This window comes from Solanum tuberosum, unplaced genomic scaffold (genome assembly GCF_000226075.1).
Source record: "Solanum tuberosum cultivar DM 1-3 516 R44 unplaced genomic scaffold, SolTub_3.0 scf00234, whole genome shotgun sequence".
In the NCBI taxonomy this organism is placed as follows: Eukaryota; Viridiplantae; Streptophyta; class Magnoliopsida; order Solanales; family Solanaceae; genus Solanum; species Solanum tuberosum.
The window spans coordinates 447,686-464,879 of record NW_006239168.1 but is presented as its reverse complement, the minus strand read 5'-3'; the positions used below and the strand labels follow the sequence as shown (position 1 = coordinate 464,879).

General features: G+C 33.8%; 1 protein-coding gene across 1 annotated transcript; it reads right to left on the bottom strand.

The window, feature by feature from the left end:
- Window positions 1-13,670: 13,670 nt before the first annotated feature.
- On the bottom strand, window positions 13,671-14,433 carry LOC107062579 (uncharacterized transmembrane protein DDB_G0289901-like). The gene is made up of 2 exons (XM_015313374.1): window positions 13,930-14,433; window positions 13,671-13,853 (listed from the first exon to the last, which is right to left on the bottom strand). The coding sequence occupies exons 1-2, from the start codon at window positions 14,431-14,433 to the stop codon at window positions 13,671-13,673; spliced, it is 687 nt and encodes a 228-aa protein (XP_015168860.1).
- Between the last annotated feature and the right edge of the window lie 2,761 nt (window positions 14,434-17,194).

Below are 17,194 nucleotides of genomic sequence, written 5' to 3'. Positions count from 1 at the left end.
CCCATTGGCTTTTCCCTAACGGCGGAATCATGTCGTTACAATAGATACCAATTTACCCAGCACTCATCCCCGAGTGATCAACTAGGAAAGAATGGCTAAAGTAAGGGTAGAGTAATATCTGAATCGTCGAATTACTGGGGATACTTGTCTCACATGCCCTTCTTACCGAATCTCATTACCCCCTAAGGGTTTCACATCTCCAACCTCAAACCAACCAATTGAATACCTCCACATCCTCCCTTACAATGCCTCAATGAAGTCATCTCAATACTCGAGTGATATATATTGTTGTATGTAAACTTAACTAACAACAAAAACGATTCCCAACAACCACAAAAGTTGATCGTACACACGTCTACAACATGTTATCAATGACCTTGACACAATCATCCGAACGAATCCTTTAGCACTTAAGCATGATAAAATTCCAAGTCAATACTCGCTACAAATAGAAGTGAACCTGCACCAACTAACACACACTCATAATACCCAAACAATTATAGTTCTTATCAACATCTCCTTCTCACAACATAAATTTCCATAAGCTTAAGTTACAAAATTTTGGTCTTTATACACCAGATATTTATTGAGGGATATGTCCAAGCATACAAACCCTCTAGCAATACTATCGAAATGCTAGATTTAGTAATTATAGTTTACCTCTTAAGAATAGTAGAATTGGATTCAATGATCCCCACATTCAACCACACATAATCAATATATGACCTTGACGACTAGATGACTATTAAGATTTTCGGACAACCATAATTACACATGGTAGCTCTTCTATGAACTCTCATAAGCAAGGTGGTACCTGTAGAACTACTAAAATACTTTTAACAACTCTAAGTCAACACCAATTATGTCATTTGAAATAACCAAATCTTCCCACTCAAGAGAACATCGCAGGATTTGGTACCCGTGATCCACCACTAGGGATCCACCCACAAAAGTGAAAAAACAACGAGAGCATAGCTAGTGAATCATACTCACAATACTAACAATCATCATAACACTCCGACCATTTACCTTATTATAACTCAACACTTTTTTAAATGAAACCTTTCTTAAGTACTTAACAATCAATAGTAATAAACTTTACGACTCAACCCAGGTGTAAGTCCTTTCAAATGCTCAGTACTGGGTACAATTGATCATTTCTCACCTCACCAATTCATACCTTGACAACATATCTCACCACGAATGTAGACTTACAATGAAAAACATGAATTGTAAATTCAACCGTATAACACAATCTCCGTATCTATCAACAGTAGCTTATAACTTGAAGATTTTTATGAATTCATGGATCTTCGCTTATCATTGATCGCATCTCCATCGATCTTACAATATCCTTCGCTAAAATTCCATCGTACTCATTACTAAACTCAAAACAAAACCAAACCAATTATCATCACACTCGAGCTAATGTCTGTACACTCATTCCTCAAGTCCTTTTCAATAGTTTTTAACCAATCTGATGGACCCGTGACACTATTACCATAGCCACGTCAACCCGAAATAAATCACGCGCCTCTGAACCCAATTACCGACCCAAACTTGTGACACTATTACCATAACCACATCAAAACGAATAAAATCACACATCTCTGAACCCAATTATCTACCCCTCTGAAGATATCTCTTTAGCCTTTGCAATCAAATAAAATATTCTTGCTCTCGCTGCTCTCTAAAGGTTGTACTACATCCCACTATTTTTTTTCATTATGACTCTAGCTCTTTAATTTCTATTCAAATGGTGTCCCACCATCTCTTAACACTTGCCATACAACCACGTTACTTACCAAATATTAAAAAACCACAACCTTAGATACTCGCAAGTCGTAATTACTATACATAAATTCGCTTAACCAACAATTTTATTATATAGTTGCATCCCATCACAATCCATCACGAACTCTTATTACCATTACGCTCAGTCAGCCTTGACTATCACTACGAAGCCAACCTTTCATCAACACGACACCTCAAACTCAGGTATACTCATCAAATTCAGAGGACTAACCCAATCTTGGTACACACTTTCTTACTAAAATCTTCAATTTCCTTCACCCAAGTATACTCAATGGAAATTTCTTTATCCATAAGCTTTTCATTCCGATATTAATCCACTTCCTTATGGATTAAGATAAAATCATTAGTCCTCATACTACCCTCCCAGGAGCACCCCACTTGGAAACACTAGAACGGGTAAACCCTTTATCAAGAAGCTCTTAGATTTGAGCCTTAAGCTCTCTTAGTTCTGCTGGAACCATACGATACAGAGGGATGGAAATGGGGCGAGTGTCAGTTTTCAAGTCAATGTAGAAATCTATATCTCTATATGGAGGCATACCAGGAAAATCCACAAGAAACACTTTCTTAAACTCAGACACAACAGGAACAGACTCAATAGAGGGAGACTCAACGTCAACATCCCAAACATGAGCCAAATAAGCCAAACAACTCTGCCCTACCAGTTTCCTCGCCCGAATGGAGGATATGATCTTAGCTAGCTTAGGATTCGTACACCCCTTCCCCACTCTAATATTTCCCTATCGGGGATCTCTAGAGTTACCGACTTAGTATTACAATTAAGCTCGGTATAATAGGGGGACAACCAAGTCATGTCTAAGATTATATCAAGTCAGTCATATCCATCATAATCAAATCAACCCAAATCTGAAAATCCATAAACACAATAGGACAACACGATATACATGGGTGACTATGACTGACTCTTCAACTGGGGTAGAAACATGGATGGGGGCATCAAGTATATCACAAACCACATCAAATCCCAAAGCAATTGAACTGACACATACGAATAAGTAGAAAATGGATAAAAAAAAACAATAGCCACCCGGGCACAGACAAGAGTAGATCTTGTGACCACTTCATCACACCCTCAAGCTCGATCTTACCCGAAAAAATAGAAAACTGAGCCATGTGCTCTTGACGGGCAACATCCTTGCCTGGCTGTATTACTCTTCTACCTGCATTACCATTTCCCCAGCCTCCGTGGTCTCGCTGATTTCCTTCTTATATGCCAGGTTCTTCATAGTTTTAACACATCTTATAACTTATATTCGATTGTTGAACACTGAATTAGATCGCGGGGTTAGTTTTGGTACGATTCGGGGTCCATAATTGTGACTAGGGGAAAACAAGGGAGACAGGGCTGAGATTATGTCTCGCCCTGTCCTTCTCTGGAGGGAGAAATCCCAAACTAGCGGTCTCGCTGTGGCGGGAAAAATTCCTCCCCAGTGGCCCTGACGGAAATAGAACCCTTGCCAACAATTTCTGGGGTTCCTCTCTTTTCTAAATTCTCCCAAAGGTTTCCAGCTATAACACACATTTTTAGAGTACTCCCCTTAGCTAGGATAGTCGATGTCTACCCCGAGTCAATCTCAATGATACCCAATCCAACTTATTTTCCCTTTACATTATTTCAACACTACCACATGCACACACATCTCCAGGATATACCCAGACTCTCACACGGTTATCAGTTGGTCGCAACGCACGCCTAAATTTCTCGCTTACGAATCACATCGTAATTTATCTAGGCCCTTGCACGTAATCTCGTGATGACTTTCATTTCATAACAAGTTTCACGACACTCAAGTAGTTACAACCTGCAGATAAGTCCAAATTCTTTAATTAGTTCATTCCATAGATGACCGTTACTGATCATCTATGACTTATATGACCCCTAAGGCCAGATACCAATTGGAACCTTCTCAGTTCCAATTAACTTGCTTGTGTCCCTTCAGCCGGGACTATGACTTCTAGTTCACTTCGTTGAGATATCAATTGGACTCAACTCATACCACAAGCAACAATAGTAGCTAGCAAGCCCCACAAAACTGCTAATTTCAATCATAGAACTTGGTCGAACCCAATTCTTTACTGCCTCAATCTTTAACTGATGGTAACCAGACCTTAAATCAATCTTAGAGAAAACCGATGCACCTTGCAATTGGTCAAAAAGGTCATCTATCCGAGGCAATGTATACTTGTTCTGAATGGTGACCAAATTCAAATGTCGGTAGTCTATACACATCCTCTCTTGCTAGTGATGGTGTTACCACTTTTGTTGCTCTAGTTCGAACCACAAAGTGAAGGAGGAAAGATACCAATTTGTATCACCCAAATACCAATTGGATTCAAGTCATAGAAATAAGTGAATTCTTCCTAAAGTCCTATAGCCTCTCGAAGAAATGTATGGACGTCATCGTACCGTTCCGCAAGACTCTACTAGACTCGTTTTGGTACAATGAGATCAATGAACCTAGGGCTCTGATACCAATTTTGTCACGACCCAGATCGTCATGATTGACACCCACACGAATCCTCAAGTGGGAGAACCATTACTACACCCCAAACAAATAAATTTTATGAAAACTAAGGCATTTAAAGATACGGAAGTAGGTTTAAATGACTATAAAAATGGGGTCCCCATAAACTCTAAGGTTTTAATAAACAACTAACCAAACTAATGCGGAAGAACAACCCCTAGAACCTGAAAATTATTGTACCAAAACTCTACTAACGACAAGTCTAAGAACAAGGGGTACAACCCCGAAACTAAACAACACCTTAAACAAAAGTCGGAGTTCGAAAAGAGTGGACTTAAATAATAAAGATCCAAGGTAGCCTGAAAGAACTGGCTCACCCTTGAATCCGGTTACGCTCAATAGTCACCTAGCTGAGGTCTATCAATAGCCGTCTAAAGATGCCCTGTACTCAACAAAGAAAGAGCAAGTGTAGTATCAGTACACAACCACAGTGTACTGGTAGGATCACACAGTTATTCCACTAAGTCCAATATACATAAGTCATTACAACAATATAATAATATGCATACACCGAATATATACACAATATTGATATCATTTAAGAACAACGCAAAATTATCAAGATATACAGTTATGTCAAATCAATGGTCCTCTTATTGAACCCACACCCAAACTGTTAGCATACCAGAACGTGGTACCCGATCTAATGTTTATGCCAAAACATGGCAACCGATCCCATATTTATGCCTGAATGTGGAAACTGATCCCATGTTTATGTCGAAACGTGGCAATCGATCTAAGTTAGTGTGTCGGAACGCAACACCCGATTCATTCAACAAGCTACAATCACAATCACAAAGTACATTCTCATAATCATACAATCAAGTCATAATTCATGGCATTCATTATTCATATATCCTTATTCACAAGTAGTGTGATCAATAGTGCAACATTCACATACATACACGTATTATAATGAAGCAAGAACAAACATATATCACACAATCATGAAATCACAAACATCACCTACCTCAAATCCAAGCTTGAATCCCCTAAGGCACTGGAATCTTCCTTTCTAGATTCTTGTCGCTTGTTTGTCGTCTAAAAATATACAATTAATGCAAGGATCAACAATCAAAGGTCTAAGTATTTGGATTATAACAAACCCAATAACCCTAGACCAAACCCAAGATCCTAATACCCAATTTAGGGCTTTTTCCACCATTAGTTTTAGATCAGAATCGTTCCCCCACAATAATTACCTACGAATTTACATTCTACGGATCAAAAAATGGATTCGGAGATTGAAAACTTTACCTTCAGCCAGAAGAATGGTGGAAAACTATCAAGAGAACCCCTGGGGTTGTTCCTTAGCTCTCAAAGTCGAAAAGTGCAGGATAAAATGTTGTTGGGGTTTTATTTCCGACTAAAGTCGCGTCTGTCCCGCTCCAGCGGTATACAGGGAGACAGAATGCTGGAATTTGAATTCCAAGCCCCCATTTCACAACACACCTTCATCCCATGACACTCAAATTATACTTGTTCACACTAAGATCAGTTTCGGGAGTTCTACTCTCCCGAATTCAATTCTGTAAAGTCGTACGAGTTCCTTAACGCCTTAGCTATCTACTCATGTGATCAAAATCATAATTAGATCACCCAATTGTTACCAGATTTCTCTAGACTCGCCTGACTCTGATTTCGTCCAAATCTGAACTAGGCTAGGAAATTCAAGTTACTACTCAAAAGTTTTCTGGCCCCAATTTTTCCCCATTGGCTTTTCCCTAACAATGGAATCAGGTTGTTACATTAGGTAAATTCCGTTAAGTTTAGACAAAAAAATATTATTAAGTATCACCACGTAAAATTTGTACAATGAAGGTTTACAATTAATTGCTTGCTGTCAGTTTAGGCATCGCTGATTCCATGTAATTTAGTTATGCAATGTGTGTAACCATAATAGAGCGGGTATTTTAGTTCCTTTTTTAAAAAAATAAAATTAAAAGATTGTTTTCACAAATTCCTTAAGGGGAACAAAATTTAAACAACAACATGAACTATCATATTTGTGTAGATCTCACGAAACTATTTTAATGTGAAGAACTCGTAAAAATATCTTATTTATGTATACAAATAAAATATGAATAATGTATACAAACTGCATTGCCATGTCACAATCAATATACAATAAATTTTAAATCAAATAAAATAAGTATACGTCAACTGAATCTATATGTTAAATGAATGTATACAAAAATAAATTGCAATTTAATTACTGTATACATAATAAAAATTAAACTGCTACATATATTCATAAAATGTGATTCCTAATTTAAAAGAGTATAAAGACAATTACTATTTTTGTGAATACAGGTTACATTGGTTAAACAGATATCAAATATTTTTTGCTAATTTAAGGAGAGTGATAATTCTAAATTATATTTTGCTAGTTTTAAATAGAATTTTTTGGAAGTTAGAAGAAAGATGATATCAAATATCTTTTATTATTTTAAAAAAAAATTAAAGGAGAAAGATAATTCTAAATAATCTTTTGCAAGTTTTAAGGAGAAATGGTTTGAAATTAAAAGAGAAATGATATTAAAAATCGTCTATTATTTTAAACTGCTAATATATTACTTTTGTGCTAATATGTGCAATTTTTTATTTTTCTACTAATTGCTAACTAATATTGGGCTATATGTTGTCAATTATATGTAATTGTTGCATATGTGTCAATTCAAACGGGGTTGTAAAAAATAACTATTGGGCTGAGTCCATTCATAAGAAATGCTAATTAACCTGTTAGCCCATTACATGCCCCCCCTATAACCCTAACCCTTATAAATAAATACACAATTATGTTTGTAGGAACAAAGAGGATTTTCCCTCATCAGTTGACGGCCAGGTTTTACAGGAGAGGACACAGTATGCATCTCCGTAAATGATCTCTAGACTATGAAAAGATGGGGGATTCATCCATCTTGTCGGAATTCCCAACGAATGGTGTCAAGAGTCATGATTGTTGTAGATCTACTTTCGCTATGAAGAAACTTGTAAGTCTTCTAAGTAGTATTTATTGATTCAATTACTATAGGAAATTTAAAAAAATTTGAAATGAAATGAAACAAGTACTCTATTTGAATCATCGTGATGATTGGCTTTTCATTTGCATGAACAATGAATTTCATTTGCTATAAACTAGATATTAATCATGGATTTAACTTAGTCATTAATATACCTCGGGAAAGAGGAGTGTTAGAGCAATGTTAAAGTTGTCTTTGAGTGACAATAGGTCGAGATATGAATCTTACAATGAACTCAACATGATCGTTGTAATATAATGAGCCAAAACTATTTCTTTCGATTAATATGTGTGTCTGCCATTACTGAATTTGTTTTGTGTTATTCAATTCAAGTTTGAGAAATGAATAAGTCAGTAGCTAAGATGAGGTATAAATATGAAAAAGAAACATTAAATTTGGTCCATTTTTTCTCTTACAATAAAGGAAAATGATTATGTGATGGTGACTTTAATTATTCCGAAATAGGATTTTTTTTTCAATTTTTTCCCTTTTATGCATTTGTTATTTTGCACTTTGACCTAGAAAATGTTAGTGCCTTAGGAATATGCTTATTTATTTCCATTGACATGGATTTGAAATAATTTTTAATTTGTTTCTTTTATCTCTCATTTGGATTGGAGTGTAACATCTATTGACATGTAAACTGGTACAATCTCATTTTAAATGTTGAAAGTGCTCAAATCACTCACACACATACACAATCTTTGCCCTTTTAGTACAATATTTTTTATTAAAATGTGCAACCTAAGTTTGAATAGGCAAAAGATAATAATTGAAGATGTTATTTGTACAGCTTGTCAATGAAGATGTTGGGACTCTGATCAATAAAGTGATATTGCACAAGTAAAATGACCTAAGGTATTATTAAAGAACTTAAATTTTTATCCTTTTTACTATACTGACAGTTCAATTATTTTATCCTTTCTACATTACTTGTTTCTATTATAAGTATTGTCCCCCATTAGTATCATCTCTTCACCTAAAGGGAAAATGATCTTCAAATAAAATTTTATAACTAAACATTTATTGTCAATATTCAATTTTCCTCATAAAAAAATTGATTTTAGAATTCTAATTTTGAAAATGAAGTCCATATAATTAGTGTTGTCTATTTTAATTTGTCATTACATGATGCAAATTTAGTATAGTCCGCTAGTATATACAAAATATTAAATGGTCAATAAAATCTATCTACTTCATGTTTGGAACAATAAGATCGATTCTTCGTAGTTAAAGTTGAATCGAGAACAAAGATCAATATCTCAGCAAAAAAAAATTATAGAAAAAATAAATCAAAGAATATAAAATCAATTGTCATTTTCATCTGAAATACTCCTATTGTTGATAATTTGTAGACTTTCAAGCCTCAACAACTAATTATATGTGGAAAAACTCTTCAATTTATTTTAGGACTCAACATACATGTGCAATGTATGTGTAGAGAAAATATTATACTTAAAAAAGACGTAGAAACACTTTAAGTTAAAATAATTAATAAATTTAAAATATTTAAAAGGTAGAACATAAATGCAGTGATTGCATAGACTGATCAAAGAAAATTCACCCACAAATATAGCAAGATTGAGGAAGTCAATCATTAATTAGACTTTTTAAACTCAAATATTGAAATGAAAGAAATTTTTATAATTAGTATTTTCTCATTTAATAGGCTCATATGTATCGTAAATTCAGATAAGTCTGTCAATAATAAATTCAGAATATATATTGAATGGTCAAAAAAAATATCAAAAAGAAAAATTTCAAAGGGTTATAAAACCTATCACCATATTGATCAACTCGAGTATCTCTAATCCTTCGGTTAATACTCTCTAGACTCTCATGTATCTCTTTTTCTCTCAAGTTTTATAACTACGCAATCTACAATTTGGTATGTTCTTAATTATTTAAAGTGTTCTATTCTTCAAAGATGTGAGTTTTTGCAATTTTATCTCTTGTTTTTAATTCTCCTTCTAGTGTATGCATGAAGGCATCCAAGAAAAGAAACTTCTTGTTTTTCATCTTCTCCCAATTTTTTTCACTTTGGTAAAAAATGAGAGATGAGTGTATGAGTTACAGGGAATGGAAGAGAATAAGTGTTGGTCTCATTTTCCAACCTCTTCCGATTTTCTGTAACTTTTACACTCAACACTCATTTTCTGCCAAAGGAATTTTTTTTGGGGAAACTAGAAAATAAAATGTTTCTTTTTTCGAATTCCTTCATGCATGCTAGAAAGAGAATGACAAAAAAAAGAAGAGAAGTTGCAAAAAAATTGATTCTTTGAAGAATATAATACTTTGAGTAATTAGAAACTTACCCATTGGTGATTGCCTGATTACAAAACCTTAAAGAAACAGAGATACTTGAAAGTCTTGAGCGTACTAACAGTATGATTGGGGGTACTCGAGTTGATCGATATAGCGATAGGTTTTATAACCTTTTGAGATTTTTCTTTTTGATATTTTATTGACTATTCACTATTCTGAATTTACAGACGAACTTACTGAATTTATATCACATATGAGCTTATTAAATAAATTTTTTTTATAAGAATTAATTCATTTTTAAAATTTGAGTTCAAAAAATATAATCAATGATAGACTACTTAATTTCACCATATTTTTGGGTGATTTTCTTTGATCACTCTGTCGTGCATGAAATCATCGCAACTTGTCATTTTTTTAACGTTATACTTTAAAATATTTTAAATTATTGATTATTTTAATCTGTAGTGCGTTTATGTCATCTTTAAGTATATTATTTTTTCTACACATGTGTTGCACATGTATGTTAGGTTGTATAATGCACAATTCTGAAACCCACTTTAAAAAATATCAAAGAGGATTAGAAATTCCACAAGGAAAGTCACTTGATGTGACTTGCGCACATCCAAAAAATTAGAGGCCATATAAATAATAGTTTGCGATTAAAATAAAGGACACATTGATATATTACGGCAAAAAAATACTTTACCAATTAGGTCACTTGTTAAATTGTTATAATTACAAGTAAACTTCTTAGTAACATCTAGATCATTACAAATTATGATAAAATCTCATAGGAGTACTATTTTTCTTTCAAAGTTGACCAACCAAAATTTTTGCAAAGCCAATATTATCTCCATCATTATTATCACTCAATATTAGGAGTACTATTTATTTTTTCTCAAAATTAGAACTCTAATGTTTCCCCAAGTAAACAAAAGTTTTCTATAAATATGGGGTCCATTTTTTTACTTTTATAAATGATGTTAAAGAGCATTTTCTCCGAACTCTAATATTTCTCAAAGTTTACGATAAATAATTGTATTGAAAGCATTAATTACCAGAAAATACACTTGGCATTTTTTAGTAATGTTGACAATGTATTGCATTCACAGGGCGGCTCAATATGATTTACGGCCTATGAAATAGAAGAAGTACTACATTCACACAGGGGCGGCAGAATATGATTTGCGGCCTAAAGTAAAATTTTAAATGAAGCCTTAGTTTTTTTTCTCAAGAAAAAAAATGATTTTAATATTTAATATGTTTAAATTTTATTTTTATAGCTTTTGTGATGCAAAATTATGAGTAAATTTGTTTTATGATCAATTTTATCAATTTTAATTTTAAGAATTTTTTTTTCATTCGAGACCGTTGTTATTCAAACTCTATAAGCAATATATGCATTTGGAAATTAATAAAATATTCGGATCTAACTGAAATATTTCTTACCTTTCTACTCCCTATGTCCCACACGTTCATTAAGCAAAATAATAAATATAGGATATAGCTTACTAAGTTATTCCTAAAATATTTTGTTTCATCTTAAAAATTAAGTGCTTCTATATTTTTCCATGTAAACTCTCATACACAATAAGTTTAGGCATATGTCACTATAAAATATGTGTAATACTAATATATTCAAATTAAATACGAAACTATATATCGTAAGTTTATTGATGAATGAGAGATTACCACCAATAATATTAATTTAGAGTCCCAAATATGTTACTTATGTGTTTGCATACAAAACTTAGTGGTTGGATTAGGTGATGAGTCAAGAAAACTCAAATTCAAAAGAAATAAGAATTCAAAAGAAATAAGAATTAGCTTGAGACCAAAACGACTTATCTAACTACTCATGTAATCAAAATCATAATTAGATCATCCAATTGCTACCAGATTTCCCTAGACTTCAATGGCTCTGATTTCATCCAAATCTGGACTAGGTTGGAAAAATCCAAGTTACTACGAAAAAGTTTTCCAGCCCAAAATTTTTCCCCGTTAGCTTTTCTATAACGACGGGAACATGTCCTTACATTTACTAACATTTACAATGTATTAAATTCACACAGGGGCAGCTAAATATGATTTGTGTCCTATGGAACAGAAGAAGTACTACATTTACACCGAGTCGACTCAATATGATTTGTGGTCTAAAGAAAAATTTTAAACGAAGCTTTAATTCTTTTTTTCTCAAGCAAAAATATGATTTTAATTTTTAATTTGTTAAAATCTTATTTTTATAGCTTTTGTGATGCAAAATTATGAATAAGTTTGTTTTTTGATCAATTTTAATTTTAATATTCAGCCGAGACAATTGTTATTTAAACTCTGTAAGTAATATATGCATTTGGAAAATAATAAAATCTTCGGATCTAATTGTAATATTTCTTACCTTTTTACTCCCTATGTCCCACACGTTCATTAAGCAAAATAATAAATATAGGATATAGCTTACTAAGTTATTCCTAAAATATTTTGTTTCATCTTAAAAATTAAGTGCTTCTAATTTCGTTCCATGTAAACTCTCTTACACAATAAGATTATGCATATATCACTATAAAATATGTGTAATAATAATATATTCAAATTAAATACGAAACTATATATCATAAGTTCATTGATGAATGAGAGATTACCGCCAATAATATTATTTTAGAGTCCCAAATATGTTACTTATGTGTTTGCATACAAAACTTAGTGGTTGGATTAGGTGATGAGTCAAGAAAACTCAAATTCAAAAGAAAATAAGAATTCAAAAGAAAATAAGAATTAGCTTGAGACCAAATGGATAAAGTTCTATTTTGTACATTCTCTAACACTATGAAAGCATTATTCAAACTCAACTATTATGAAGATAGCATAAAGTGTTGTTGCACCGACAAACTAAAAAGAGTATTATTTTAGGTTAAGTCCATTAACTTTAGATAAAAAAGTATTATCAAGTATCACCACGTAAAATTTGTACAATGAAGGTTTACAATTTATTGCTTGCTATTAGTTTAGGTATCATTGATTCCATGTAATTTAGTTAAACAATGTATGTAACCATAATATAGCGGATATTTTAGTTCCTTTTTAAAAAAAAATAATTAAGGCAAAATAGTCTGGGAGGCCCTTGTACTTGTTTCAGTTTGTGACCTGAGCCCTTTTACTTACGACTTTGCCAACTAAACCCTCGAACCCATTGAAACCCAACATTTTAAACCCTTTTTTTACCTGTCATCCCATGTGGCAAAAGTAGTTCAAGTGCGTGAATTACACCCACTTTAGGAGCGTGAGATACTTTTAAAAAGCCAATAACGGTCATTTTTGGCCATCTTCCTCAAATTCCCCTAATTTCGTCTTCAAATATCCAAAATTTCTTCTCTTTCTCACTCGTTTATCTCTCTCCAAAATTCTTCACTCCAAATTTCTTCTTGTTCTCCACAATCGATCAGGCCTAGTCTATATTTTATTTTTGTCGCCTTTTTCTTACTCGTTAATTTTTTTGTTCTTCACAATGACTGTTTGTTTTTGCTATTGTGGGCTTCATGCTGAACTTAAGATGTCAAGAACATCAACTAATCCAGGAAGAATGTTTTGGGGCTGTCAAAAATATTCAAATGGTAATGGATGTGGATTTTTTCGATGGGATGATATGGTTGATCCTACATACCAAGAACAATACTACATGAAGAATCAATCAACAAATGTTGATCATGAAAGGCATGGAAGACAGGGGAGATCGAGCATTAGTATTGATATCAGTGTTGTTGTGATTGTTGTCATTTGGTTTCTATCTTTTGTATTTAAGATGTATTGATGATTTGTTCATTTGAGTACTATGATAATGTAATATAATGTATGAAAATATCCAGATTAAGACTTATAATTATCATAGCAAATTCATAAGCAAAAATAACTTGTTTGTCTTAGCAAGTTAACACAACAGTTGAAAATTAAGTTAGCAGTGGAAAGTATCATAGACAATGTCATTGAGAATTTAGCTAGGCAAAACATGAGTCTTTACTATGAAATATTATGTGTCTTGAGTGCTTGGTGTGAACTGAGTGGCTCGTTTGTAACTTTGTTCTTGTAGCCTTTGAATAACTGCAGATCCACCCTTCCACCTTAGTCCATTGGGTTTGTAACCAAGATCGATATTGGTAGACACTGAACTCTTCAATGTAGCACAATGTAACACTCTATCAGTAGTTCCAGACTGTTAAAAGGCAATAATGATATTAGTTAGAGATTATATAGAATCAAACTAAAGGTCCTTAAATGATAATACTTACCCTCTCTATCACACTATTTGGTCCAAATAGCACACCAAAACCAGCTGTTCTTGGCTTCTCTGTTCTTGGCCTTTTATATTCGAGATTTGCACCACCTCTTTTAACGTTGCTACTCCTCTTTGAGCCACTAGCACTAGTAGTTGACTGTTGAGTACTAAATTGACTTGTTGGTTGAGCAACACTTGCAAAATTTACAGAAATATTTGCAGCACTTCCACCAGTAGTTGTTGCAGCAGTAGTTGCACCTCCAGAATTTGCTGAAGTAGTGCTTGGTCTTTTAGTAGCTGCACCACCACTTCCATCATAACATGTTGTGGCAGTAGTTGCACCTCTAGAAGTTGCTAGAGTAGTGACTGGTCTTTTAGTAGCTGCACCACTACTTCCACCAGCAGTTACACCTGTAGAAGCTGCTAAAGTAGTTGCACCACCACTTCCACCAGTAGCACCACCAGTGTCACGACCCGAGGTTATACCCCGGATGCAACACGGCGTACTCGACCCCATAGATGTCTTATACAAGCCTCATAGCATTCTTGAACATCAGAGCATAGGAAAATAGAGAAGAATTTAAAACTTTCGTTACACTCGAAGACATTTTCATTAAAAAGCAAGCGGAAGACTTTCTAGACTTTGCCTCAAACCATCTAACACTTTGAATACAACATTGGGACTTAGCCCATACAAAAGCTTTAGCATAACTAAAAGACATAAAGGAACAAAGTGGGTTTTGTCCTCGAAACTATGAGGACTCACCAAGTCTTCATCTTCAAGCACGTTAGAAACCTACTCCTCAAGCATAGAACACCAATATCTCCAAACCCTACACTTTGGTTAAAATGGAGAAGAAATATGGGTTAGCACATTAGATGTACTAAGTATGGAAGCCATGCAAAAACCATGCTTAAAACGGGCATTTATTTGATAGTCATGCTTTTATGCATTTTTGATAAAACCTTCATGAACATAAACATAAGAGGCATAATATTCAACCACATCCAACATTCAAGTCATACTTTCACATTTGAACATAATCAACATTAAACCATTACCTTCACATTATACTTCACCTCAAGCAACCCTCAAACTATACCTTGTGCAATGTATGGGTAGCGTTCTATACCACCACCCACACTAAGGTACCACTTTAAGGTCACCAAAAGTGAACTTACCATTCGTCCTTTCGACCTTTACACAATAAATCATATAAGAGACATAAACGTCACATAAGTCACATCATCACATTAAAACCAACATCTAAGACAACTCTAAGTCATACTTGTGCAATGTGAAAGTAGCATCCTATAATACTACTTACATTAAGTACTCCTTTGAAGTCACCTTAGGCAAGGCACATTCAAATACATTAAGTCATAACAAGAAAGAAACTCATAATATCATCCAAGTATAGCATGCATCATTACATTAAGCATTTAAAAGTCAACATTCTTCAATAACTTCATTTAAAGGGCTTTCATACAATAGTCATTAAGACTTAGAGAACTCACTATAACCCTCTTGAAGCCTACTCATGCTATGTATGGATAACATCCCATACTACTACCCACACTTCATAGAACTCCTCAAGAAACTATAATGCACATCTCACATGATGGGAATAAGCGTTTAACCAACATAGACCATAAAAGCTAGATCATGGAAATAGTTTCATTAAAAAAAATTGTGGGGGTAAGCCTTAACCGACATAGAACATGTGAGCTTGACATGGAATCCCAGTGTCACCCTCACTGGATAAAGGGATTCCTACTTGCCTATGGTAGGACCATCATTTTTATAGCTTAAGTGGATCCACTAGCTAGACCTATGTGGGCACATAGTTATGTGATAGGGAGATTGCTACTAGACACCCCGCCTCAACTCACGGATGAGCATCATCTTAAGAGGTTGCTACTAGATACCCCGCCTCAACTCACGGAAGAGCATCCACCCCAATTCATATCCACTCGGTGCTTGACATTATTCCCCACGGAGTACTTGACATTCATTACATTCGTTCGTTATTATGGGATAAGATACTGCTACTAGATACCCCGTCTCAACTCATGGATGAGTATCCATCTCAAACCCAACATTCATTAAAATGGGATATAGTGATTGTTACTAGATACTCCTCTTCAACTCCCGGATGAGTATCCATCCCATCCCAACATTCATTCATTGGAAAGCTCATAGATTCAAAGATGAGAATAGCCTTTCACCTAAGAATCCCCTTATTGTGAGAAAGTCCTTTCACAATAAGTCATTATCATTCATTAGAGTACGATTGAGAATAACCTTTAAATAAGTACTTCATCATTAACATAATCATAGAACTTCATTCATTATTCATTCATGAGTGTGTGTGAGCATGTGAGAATAGCCTTTCACATAAACATCACCATTCATTAGGTCAATTGAAAATATACTTTCAATCACCACATACTACATTCTAAACATGATCATCATTCATTCATTTAGATCACACACGCATACTTCACATCATAATTATACATAGATCCTTTATATATAGACATACAAAGAAGAGATCCATCAATTCAATGTCACAATATACATAGTAAGTAAACACATCCACCTTTCAAATGGATCAATTGCTCAAGCACAATTCTACTTCAACAAGTAATTAGGTCATAACTTGCCTTTCAAGGCCATGAACCAACATCAACCCATAAATCTAAAGTACTACAATAGAATAGGAAATTCACATGATTCAATCACTTAATTCAATATAAACATCAATAATTTCAATATAAACATAAATAATTCAATAATCTAAATCAATCTAGACATAATCCATCAATATTCGTTCATGATCAACAAACCCATTTCATAAAGGCATAATTTAGGAATTGAGAGAATTCATGGGTTCATAGAGTATTTTCATCATAAATCATCAATTAAACATACAATCATAATTTGTCATTAGAAACCATTTGAAAATGTTTGATGAAAGAACCCATGAGATTGAGTAAAACCTTAAATTTTTCATGCTTTGAAATCACTTTTGAATTGGTTCCTTGAATGAAATATTAGACAAGGATCAAGACTACCATACCTTTACCAAGAGTCCCCAAGCAATTTGAGGAAGAACCACGTTGGAATCATCAAACCCTAGCTTCAATGGCTCCTTTCTTCTTCTTCTTCTCTAATAGAGGATTTCTAGTGAGAGAAATATTTGAGAGGATGTGGGTTTCTTTTTTATACTATTTGGAGCGACTAAAATGAGAGAATTCAGGTCTAAATAAGGTCT

Excerpts from the sequence above, each read along its gene's own strand:
- LOC107062579 (XM_015313374.1), bottom strand. The coding sequence starts at position 14,433 with ATGGGGTCGAGTACGCCGTGTTGCATCCGGGGTATAACCTCGGGTCGT. Across the intron at positions 13,854-13,929 it reads CAAATAGTGTGATAGAGAGG|TCTGGAACTACTGATAGAGT; the intron begins GTAAGTATTATC and ends GCCTTTTAACAG.